At 42.9% G+C, this 11,518-nt stretch overlaps 1 protein-coding gene across 3 annotated transcripts in view; it reads right to left on the bottom strand.

Moving 5' to 3' along the window:
* Nucleotides 1-3,085: 3,085 nt before the first annotated feature.
* The window catches only part of srrm4 (serine/arginine repetitive matrix 4), an 81,048-nt gene continuing 72,615 nt past the window's right edge, over nucleotides 3,086-11,518 (bottom strand). Inside the window, exons 9-13 of one of the 3 annotated variants that reach the window (XM_079571808.1) lie at nucleotides 9,005-9,318; nucleotides 7,302-7,484; nucleotides 5,695-5,781; nucleotides 5,462-5,617; nucleotides 3,086-3,850 (exon numbers count right to left, since the gene is read on the bottom strand). In XM_079571808.1, the coding sequence (XP_079427934.1) occupies nucleotides 3,601-3,850; nucleotides 5,462-5,617; nucleotides 5,695-5,781; nucleotides 7,302-7,484; nucleotides 9,005-9,318 (990 nt within the window). In that variant the 3' untranslated portion in view covers nucleotides 3,086-3,600. Of the gene's footprint in view, nucleotides 3,851-5,461; nucleotides 5,618-5,694; nucleotides 5,782-7,301; nucleotides 7,488-9,004; nucleotides 9,319-11,518 lie in introns of all 3 variants that reach the window. The other 2 variants (XM_079571809.1, XM_079571807.1) reach the window with 2 other exon arrangements.

Here is an 11,518-nt window from a genome sequence, read left to right as displayed (position 1 = left end):
GCAGTGACAGGGTTGTTTTGAAGAGGTCATGGCAGGTACAGTTCCATTTCCACATGACACATTGTTTACCATCACCCCGACACAGATCAAATGTGGCAACAGGAGCAACACCTCTTGAGAAACGGGCCCCTTGATACAGAAAATAGGAGCTGTTTTGTCACATATTGGTTCACTATTGCTATATGAGCTGGGTTTTATGGCAAAACTTTAAGGTATGGACAGAGGGAACTCAAGTACAAGATGTCCACAGTCCATTGAGTGTTCATTTAGCGAAAAGGCTACGTTCACATTGTTTGACAAGAGGGGCCAAGATGTTTAGATTTTTCATTATTGATGTTGAAGTTTGGATTTTGTCTTTCAGAAACCTATAGTAGATTCCTAGTAGATGGGTGTCTAGATGGCATGAACATGTATTATCAGCATCACTAACAAATGAGTTCAGCCAGGACCTTTCCATCGCAAAGACTTTCAACAAACAGTCATCAGAGAGTTGAGAAATGAAGACGTGTCACTCACACACCCAAGGAGCTTCTTCAGCTCTAGGTTTCAACAAAGCAGAACCAAGTTTAGAGTAAATCATGCTGTGAATCATTCCAACTCCTTTCATGAGAAGGTTTTAAATACCCGTCTGCAAACCAAAAGCTGAAGAAGCTCATGGAGTGGGCGGAAAAACATCTTCAATTAACAAAGACGATTTGTTTGTACCTTCAAGCGCTTCTTCTTGCTCTTCTGAAGTTAAAAGCGAAACGTCCTTAAAGGAACAGGCCACCGTTTTTCCACACTGAGATATGTTCTCACCTGACCAAAGATGTTGTTAGTGTTTGGCCTCTCCCAGTATATTCCTATAGCTCCAAACGGGGGTGAAGTTGGAAGCTATGGCGCTCTTTCATTGGCATGCACAAAAGACAGGTACGCATCAACTCGTCTAAGCTCAGGTAAGAACATAGTTCACAGTATGGAAGAACTGTGTGCCCTCAGTCACGCAAAAAGACCAAATATGTTGTTAGCACGTAGCCTCTCCCAGTATATCGCTATAGCTCCAAACGGGGGTGAAGTTAGAAGCGACCAAGCTCTTCCATGTGCACGCACAAAGACCACACAGGTACATATCAACTCGTCTAAGCTCAGGTGAGAACATATCACAGTGTGGAAAAACGGCGGCCTGCTCCTTTAAATGAACCAGCTCAGTCCAGTAGACAACATGTGAAAATCTCTACCACTGCAATGGATCAATCCTGGACGAATGATAGCCTACACAAACAATGTGAACATAGATTTACAACATTCTACAATCTGCATATCATCATCAAGTATCAAACTAGTCAATCCATATGCATATTTACACCACTTTACCATAGATACATGTTCCAAAGTAGATTTCTGCACAAGTTTACACAGTAAGGAGGGGAGTCACTGGCTTTCACCTGCTCCTAAAGAGTTGAAAAAAGTCGGAAATCAGTAGTGAACAATACATCACCTCATGCTTTTCGGGTGAATTCTGTAAGTGCATAGAACAGATATGCCAGGCCCCTATTAGGTCTATTTACTCCCAATCATATACAGCGTGTCAACAGGCAGCTCCAAACTCTTTGCCAACTCCTCAGGTCCAAAACGCAGCTGCTTCTTGTGAAATGTCCAAGGTGACATACAGGAGGTGAAAAACAAAACATCCTTCATATCATATAAAAAAATAAATACATTACAGTGGAGATACAGACAGACAGTGTTGCATAGAAATAGTACTTTGTAAACAACCAATAAATAATAAATAAGCAATAAATATAGACGTCGACGAACAATGCAAAAACGGATATTATGGCTTATACACATTGTTGGAGGTTTGCTGTAATGTAATATCGCTGAGGTATAACCACAAGATTGCTCAAAATTAGGGTTTTTTGTACGATTCGTAGGAGAATTAGTTCCAAACTCTGGGCATCTTTGATTAGAATTCTGATTTACTTTAGCTTTTTAGATATATGACGAGCAAACCTTGACACAACGTACAAACTCCACAGAGACCGTGCTTGCAAAACTCGAATGTTCACACGTTGGTTATTAGATTTGCCTTACACATGCTGTACAGATTAGAAAAACAGCTCATGACTCGGCTGACAGGGAGAGAAATTTCCCGTGCTGTCGCCAGGTTTGCGGTGCCACGGCGCTGTATTACGCGAGCTGACATTTCAATAGCTTTCCACTTGATCGGAGGATAAATTAATTTGACATTTGGGCTGACAGGTGCTCTGCTCGCCGTCGGCCTGCCCTTGCCATTTCATTTTTCAGAGGGAATGGCATGTTTGTTCTGCTGCAGCGTGTGAAGTGGCCAGATCAGAGCTATAAAGCGTGCCTCGTTCTGATAAGCTTTTTCTCTGGAGCCATTTCTAAAAGGCCCTCATCAAGTGGTTCAATTTTTACAGCCATACAACAGCCTCTAAATATAAATTACAAATATTTTACATTTCCCCCCTATCATAAACAATTCTGTTTGATATAATTGCTGCTTGGGCTTCCATTGCCGCATCATATGGTATTTATTGTTTCATGGCAGAGAGAAGAGAAATGACCATTTGGGTGCAGGACAATTCTCTAGTGCTTTCTACCTTTTCCCAGTATGAATATTCAGGCCAAGATCAAGGTGGACAAGACCAAAGGGTGACCTCATTTTTCCCACTTTCAAACCAGGCCGAGGAAGCTGGTTTAGTATAAATTGTTGATTGTTGTGGAACTGTCCAAACTTTCAAAACGCTTTCATGAAGTCCAAATTATTTGTGGGGAGTGGAGCTGGGGAAAAATAAAATGTTATGATATTATCCATGTTACAATGCTTATTTGAAGAGATCGCCATATTGAAAGTCATAGTTTACTTGTGTTTTTCTTTTTCTCTAATCAGATGCTTTTCCCCCATCACCCCTCCCATTGGTCAGTCTTGTCATGCACTGAATGAGTGACGGGGCTTAACCAATCACATTTTGCCAATCCGTGGCAAAAAGAGGCAAAAAGAGGCAAAAGTGGGCAGGGTGGAATAAGGATGTTTCAAGCCGCTCAAGTATGAGAAATGTTTACAACACTGAGCCTGCACCAGGCTGTTTTTAACATCGGCACTGCTTCTGGGTTTATGAAAAAAAAAAAAACTTGCTAAACATTTATATCACACTGCACACACCGGTCTCTTGTATCCCCACAAACATCTGCCTACACACTATTCTGCAGGGATTTCACACGATAAGTTAAAAAGTTAAATTACTATATTTCAAATGATTCCCATGTTTCCACTTTCTTGAATTATGTCAAGCCTAGGAAAAAGGGGGCACAGAATTTGAGTAAATAAAAAAAGACAAAAGAAATTGAGCCACTTGTCTGGTAAATCCTTCCAAATAAAGAGTCATAGTCCATTGTGGATGCTGATGCAAGACGAAGAACAGGGGAAACCAACATAAAACATTCTTCCATGTAGCACTCTCTAATGGTGCAAACAAGACCACTTCCATAACAGAAGTGTTACGCCCCGGTTGGGACATCTCCACAGCTCACCACTTCTACACGCTCAGCGCTGCCCTCTGCTGGTTTCTGCTCTGTCCTCAATGTCCGGTGGGACTCCTAATGCCTCCTCCTGTGGCATTTGCGCAAATGTCCGCTGCTTCGGCTCCGACTGCGCGAGCCAAAGATGGAGTTCCAGGAGGAGGAGCGGCTGTAGCTCCTGTAGGACGAGTAAGAGCGACCTCGGCTACGGCTTTGCCTGTAGGGGGCGCTGCGGGAGCGACTTCTGCTGAACAGGCTGCTCCAGGAGGACACGCTGCTGCTGGACGAGGGGCTTCGTCTGAAGTAAGGGATGGGACGCTTCCTGGCACTGTGAGGGAGACAAGAGAGACACTGTGGTAGATTTTCTCTGTCTTTTCTCTGTCTTTGCGTCCAATGTTGTGGAAATGTTCATATTGTTTTTTAAGAGACTGAGACAAAATGAAAGAGGGCTTGAAATGTCAACAATGGAACAATGAAGATGGGAAAAGTCCAGAATCAAGTGTTGAAAAATGTTATTTTACAAAATCTGTTTATTTGGACCCCTCCTGGAACCACCACCTTAACGTGGTGGAGGGGTTTGAGCGCCCGAATGATCCTGGAGCTCTGTTGTCGGGGGCTTCGTGCCCCTGGTAGGGTCTCCCATATCAAACAGGTCCTAGGTGACATGTCAGACAAAGAGTGGTTCAGAAGCCTCTTATGAGAGACCAACAGGCCCGGTTAATTGTGAGGCCGTCCTTCTGTGGACCCACCACCTGCAGGAGGAGCCATAAGGGGCTGGTGCAATGTGATTTGACAAGTGGAAGAAAATGGATGGATGGATAGATGGATGGATGTTTATTTGGATATTGAACCTAAATTGGACCTAAATTGGACCTTATTATGTACATCTGGAAATACGTGTGATGAAGCTTCTGTGCAAATTCAACCTGGAGGACACCAGCTGCATTCATTCATTGCCTCATCATCCAACCACAGACCCAGCTCAAGCCGCACCTTCACGTCAGCCTATCATCGCAGCGGTCGTCCCTGCTCCAGCCACTCGTCGCACAGGTTCCCCTTCTTAAGCCCCCTGGTCAATGACTCAGAGTTTCCCAGCCGTGCTACGACCCTCCTCCACCCCTTTCTCCGCCCCGGCCTCTCCCCAACTCTGCTCGTCATCGACTGGTCACCCCGGGTCTCCTTCTACCACCAGTGTCCAGGCTCCGGGGGAAGATTCTGAGGCCCAATCATGATTTGCATTCATTCAATAAAACTTTATTTAATGCCTTTTCTGTCTCTGTCTTTTCAGGTTGAAATCATCTTTACACTCTGGGTGTGCTCAGACTATACCGAACACATCATGTAAATTCCCTTTCAAGCAAGAGTTACAAGAGCATAAAAAAAAAAAAAAATCGTTTTGGAGGCGTCTTGACAAAACATATTAGCACACAATTATCGGCTCATTTGTTTGGAGGAGGTACTTTTAAACTGCCATCAACATTCTTCACACAAACTCCTTTCTAACATTTTGTGCACTTAAGGCATCTCCCTATAATCAAGTCAGATGTGCCGCCGCCAGAAGAAGTAATGGTTGTCAACTGCCATAAAAGCTGCAGATGCTTACATTCAATGAAGACAGCTGCTTCTATTTTGTGCACATCCCTCTACATTAATTAATTCCGCCACCATCATGTGCCGACGAAGTAAATACCAGCTTGTTTTAGATTCTCAGTTCCTTTGTGTTTGCCGTTGCTTGTTTGCACCTCCTTTTGGCTGCATGATCGTGCCTGGGCTAAAAGCCATTCGAGAAGTGCGGCTCATAAGAATCAAAGCGAATGGCTCCAGGTTGGGGACAACTGCGGGGGAGGGTAATGAAGACAGCAGGTGGCTTGCTCTGCCTTTAGGTCTGAAATGTGCCTTATATCATAGCGCTTTGAAACGTAGTCGGAGAAATATGTACCTGGTAATGCGGCGCGCTTCCAGGTGACTTGGCGAGTCTCTCCTTCTCTTCTTCATGGGGGAGTAAGACTTGCGCCTCCGTCTCTTCCCGCTCACCTTATGCGAATGTGACACTTTGGATTCTCGGGAGCTGGATGTTCTCTGTCTGTCTCGCAATCTAGAAAGCATTAAAAGAGCGTAAACAAATGCTACTTTAGGGATATGGATGAGGTGAGGAGAGGAGGTGTGGTTCACCTGTCCACACTGTATCTGCCGGAGCTTCCTCGGGAGCTGCTTCTTCGCCTCACGCCGGGGGAGGAACTTGGGGATCGGGAGTATGAGCTGAGAGAGCAGAACAGTGATCATTTTAGCTATTATTCATTGATTGGTCTTTGATGTTACTGTATCTACCTAGATATACATACACTAACTAATATAAATATTAAAGAGACAATATGGGCTATACAAGGGCTCGAATTTCCCGGTTATTATTGGGAGTTTTTAATATTACGGTTTTGTCTTTGATCATATAAAAGCAGTTTCCCGATTTTGAGAATTGATTTTCGGGCTGGGATTTTCCGTCAGTAACTGGGATATAACAGCATGTTTACGCTATTTTCCGGTTTTAAGAAACTTCCCATTGCTTGTGCATGTGCATCGTAAACAAACATGGCGGCGGCATGTCCAAAGAGCTCCTGTTTCTGAAGTCAAGAGGAGACAGAGTTTTATATTTTAACCATGAAAGAACTAAAAGCAGTGAATATTTAAGGTGGAAAGAAGCGTCGTAATGTGGATTTATGCGAAACTGTCAAGGTTGGTTTTCCTGCAGACGCAGAGAGGAGTCGACCACAACACAGAGACCGATTTAGTTTTTCCTCAGCTAACTATCGGTGAACTCCATCAGCTCCACTCTCTCACACCAGCCCCGGCTTCAAACCTCCCCCCAGTGCTCCCTGGTCCACTTCTGTGATAAAGACAGACCCAGGACGAGTAAAGGAAAAGTAAAGAAATTATCCACAATTTGCCATCATTGTCGTTTGCCGTAACTCAGGATGTGGAGGATGAGCAAAACATTCAGCCCAAAGTGGGCAAAGAACAAGCCCCGCAATAAGCCACATATTTATGCTTTTAATATTTTCACCGTATTGTGCTCAAAAATGTAATGTATGTGCCTGAGCAGGCAGAACTTAAATACGAAAAGCCGTGTTTCTTTATTTGAGGTAAATAATAATCATCATTTCAAGTTGTAAAAACTTGGCCTGTTATTGTAAAATACAGTATTCTTGGTACTGTTGGTTCCCGTTTTCATTTATCAAAAGTAAACTTACTCAGAAGTGCAATCCACTTTTAGGTCCTGAGTTAACAATACTGAAGCTAGAAGCTTAGTCATTGCCCGCACTTCTCTTCTACAGATTGTAAAACAGCCCAAATCCCAGTGCTAGACCATTTCAATTTCATTCTTGTCTTATTACAACTAGAATTAAAGAGCCCAAACAAATAGACTTGAGAAAAAGGCAGATTATTTCAAGTCAGTGTCATCAAAATGGGAAGTGTCTTGTTGGTGTGTCAGTGTGAACATTGTTTGTACTAGAGTGACAATTGAAGGTACAGAACAAAAGAAAAAGGAGGTCAGGCAGTGACCTGAAGCCTGGTGTATTTTTGCTGCCCTATCACGTCTGCAGAGAAGGAGCTGCTGGAAGACAGTGTTTTATAGCGAGGATTTACTGGACCTAAGTCAATCCTGGGCGCTTCCCACTCAACAGTGCCTCTACATTTCTTGTCAAAGCCACTCAGCTGTGTCCGACAGTGCGCACCAAGAAAGTCATGATAGTGTTACTCATGTTGAGACGCGAGGGTCCCACCTGTGTGATGACAGAGATGAGCTTCGTGAGTAGTGCCTGTAGCTCCCGGAGTATCTGCTGCTGCTACTGCTGCGGCTGGACGTCCTGCTCCTGCCTGCTCTCCGACACGCTCTGCTCCCTCTGTGAGAGCAACACGACTTCACTGCCTCCTCCTCCAGCCCACAGCCCAAGGTTATCTCCTCTCTTCTTCACACAAAACACAAAACAGAGAAATCCATTTCACCCGCGCTCCGCTGATAAAGCCATAAGTGAATGTGGTCTGGTTTTAAGAGAGGCATTAGTCTTGTCCACTAAATATGACTCTATCAAAGAGCGTGCTCACAGACAAAGATAAACACCTTCCTCACGCAACGTTTTTATTTGTGAAAATGCTGTGAATATCTCTTTATAGGGCAAGGGACTATTTTTGGTAATTTCCGCACACTTTACAAATCAGCTTCCCTGCTGCACATCAGTAAGGCAAAGGAGCATGTAGTCCTCACCAGTGTTGGGCAAGTTACTTAAAAAAAAGTAATATACTCTATATTAGTGATTTCAGCTTTGAAAATGTAATATGTTTGTATTACATATTACTGTTTCAAAACACTACTTTGAGTTACTTTTGATTTACTTTTGGCAAAATATAAACTGAAAATAGTAATAATGCCACCGAGCAAAAGTGCAGTCAGAGATTTCATTTTCCTTCACTTTCCCCATTCACTGTGTTTTGTTTTGAGGACATTAACTACATGCAACTCTTAAACACCAGTGAGCAACTTGATTTGTGTTTGGCATTTTGTTGATCATACATTTAAATGCACTTGTAACTCGAGCTACTTGAATTGACCTGACTAATATATTCCCGTATTTTTTGTAAGCAATATGTTATGTTCCTTAGTTACGTTTTTGTAACTCATTACTTTTGTAATACGTTACCCCCAACACTGGTCCTCACTCAGCCAATCAGAAGAGATCGCCCTACATCACAGCTCCCACTCCTGTGGCATTTGACCAATCAGCAGAGATCGGTCACGCTCTCAACTTCCTGTTTTCTTTGAAGTCTGAAAACGACCCAAGTCTGGCTAAATTCATGGTGCATTTCTTTACATAACTTGGAAACTAACCATGATAAGCTAATGATAGTCACACATTTTATTGGTGAATAATTGTGCTACATCATGATATATATACTATTGCATGAAAAAGGAAGGCCCCATATTTGATCATACGCCCTGTTCACTTAAACCTGAAGTTAATTAGTTTTGTCCATGCCCGTTGCACCTATTATTCATACATACAGTATTTTCTTGGCAAAAGAACCAATCAACCCTAAGACTATGTTTTTTATGTTGCCAAAGGTTATTTTTAGTTTTAGGCAAACAATATTGGAGGTGACTGGCCCCTCCCACTGCACGTGAAGCTCAATCACATTTCAAAAGCTCTGGCCTATGACAGGATCATTCAAACATCAATATCACAAACAAACAATGTCTCCTGAGAACCAGCACCCCTGAGACCTGAAAGTACTTTTTGTACCTTTTGTATTGTTTAGGCAAGGAACCAAATGATAACTTCGCTCACATTGATTTCCTGCATGATAATGAAAAACTTCTAAACATCTAAACATACAACAGAAATAAAGTTGTGTTATGTCCCCACAATAACACTCTTAATCATAATCTAAAGTATTTTAATGAGTGGTGTATAAAGGGATATGGATATACCTCTTCCCATTTGGGCTGAACCTGCTGGCGGACAGGCTGTCGTCCCCGTATGTTTTGCACAGCGAGGCGTAGCTGGTGACAGAGTTCCCTGAATCCGACCCGTTGTCTCTCTCGGTGAACTTGTGCTTGACCGGAGAGGTGAGGCGCGGCGCACTTTGGCTCCTCTTCAGCTCGGACCCAGCTGTTTTACAAGACGGCGGCGACGACGTGTCATTCCCCGAGTCGTAATCGTGTGGGGCCTCCGCTCGCTGCCTCAAAATAAGCCCAGCGTCTTTTGCCTCCAAAAGGTGACTTCCAGACTTTGAAGATAACGTCTGCAAATATGCACACACAAGTTCAAGCTTAAAGCCAGGGCTGCAACTTCCTAGAGTCCGCTGTAGCTCTTTTTCAAATTATTGTAATTGGCAGTACAAAAAAAAATACATAGCCCCCAGATTCCTTTTTGATTTGTAAAGAAAAAAGACTTGAAAAGGAAACATCATGCAAATTTTGAAGCATGCGGTAATCCTTAAAAAAAGACTAAACTAAAAAGAGATCACTAAAAACTAATAGAGAAAGCCTACACTAAAATAATTATTCATAGGCTACATAAAATAACAGAGGAGAAATCAAAACAATGCGAGGAGAGATCTACCAGCTCGTCTAAGTCAAGTGAAGAGAGAAGAGAAAACGAGAGCCCCATAGAAAAACCTCCGTTAAAGAACATTGAACGAACATCACAGAATGGGTTTATGTAAACAGAAAAGGACTGCAGTCAGTCCGGCTAACTAGAAGGCCTCAGAATAGGGCAGATGCCTGTGCTTTTTCTCCACTGCAGATAAACAGCCTGCACCGAGCCTACAGTAAAGCCCTCAGTCTGCGGTTAGCATCCACTTACCAATCAAGATTTCCTCCTTAAGTAGGTACGGTGTAAGAAAAAGGGAAGAGCGGGCAACATAAGTGCATCATTAGAGTTGTGAATTGCAAGAAACAAACAATAGCCCTCTTATTAAGCCTGAAATTACTCGGTGGATCTGGAAAACTTTTGCTATAGACTTTTAAAAGTTCATTGCTTTAAATGTCAATTCAAAAACACTGAGTTGAGCCAATAAAGTTTGGATCTCCGTGCTGATAGTAAATATATCACTATCCTCATGTTTGCACATCTAATGTCCAGAAAATACACAGCAGCTCTCCAAGGACTGTAAACAATGTCATCTTGATTTTATATTTTGTTTATTTGGTAAGCGGTTCCCCAAATCGTTTTTCATTTTTCAACACTTATGCTCCCATCGAACAAAAGCTTCAAATCAAAACCATCTTAAGCTCTCATACCTACCTTTGCTTTCAGGGCTGCTTTGAGATAACAGTATTGGCCTCACAGACTAAAGATGAAGCATTTGTGCTCAAATACAATGACCACAGTGGGACACGCTTTTATATTCTGAAGCCAGGTGTGAAGTCCTGCTTGACATAATCCAATTTATGAGTTCATTTATTGAGTCAGAATTAAAAGCCTGTGGTGTGTAATTAAACATTCATCTGCACAATTAGCATAAATTAAGGATCGCCGCAGAGAAATGTATACATTTTACGGCCCACTAAGCATGAGACACAGGCTCAGGGACACTCTCATTCTTAAAATACCTCGTTCTTTTATCCCCAGGATCTATACGCAAACTCCGAACCCAAAGTCATTTCTGCAGAACTTTTCTTTGAAAGGGTTTGCAGAGTTTTGGCATGGTTGATTCCACAAACGGGGAAACTTCACTTCAGATTCACACTTTGTACCACAGCACAGTGACAAGCTGAAGTGACGCATGACACGGCAATACCTGACTGACACCTACACTATTTCGCTTGTGTGATGACGCAAGCCAATACAATACAGAATGCTATTGCCATACCAATGACACTTGGCATCAGTTCAGTAATTGTGTGAAGCACTTATTTAAATTTGCGTATGGAGATAATTTGCATGCGTTTTTTCTTTAGCCAGTCATGTTAAAGGAACAGGCTGCCATTTTTCCATACTGAGACATGTTCTTACCTGAGCTTAGACGAGTTGATGCGTACCTGTCTGGTCTTTGTGCGTGCCCTCAGTCACGCAAAACGACCAAATGTGTTGTTAGCATTTGGCCTCTCCCAATGTATTCCTATGGCTCCAAACGGGGGTGAAGCTGGAAGCTACCGCGCTCTTCCACGGGCACGCACAAAGGCCAGACAGGTACGTATCAACTCGTCTAAGCTCAGGTAAGAACATATCACAGTATGGAAGAACTGTGTGCCCTCAGTCATGCAAAAAGACCAAAGATGTTGTTCGCATTTGGTCTCTCCCAGTATATTCCTATAGCTCCAAACGGGGTGAAGTTAGAAGAAACCAAGCTCTTCCACGGGCACGCACAAAGACCAGACAGGTACGTATCAACTCGTCTAAGCTCAGGTGAGAACATATCTCAGCATGGAAAAACGGTGGCCTGTTCCTTTAAGGTGAGTTTAGTTGAGCGTCGAACTCACAAGACGTCACTTCCCAGT

Source organism: Gobius niger (genome assembly GCF_951799975.1).
Source record: "Gobius niger genome assembly, chromosome: 1".
In the NCBI taxonomy this organism is placed as follows: domain Eukaryota; kingdom Metazoa; phylum Chordata; class Actinopteri; order Gobiiformes; family Gobiidae; genus Gobius; species Gobius niger.
Note: the sequence above shows the minus strand (reverse complement) of the source record. Positions and strands in the feature narration are given on the sequence as shown.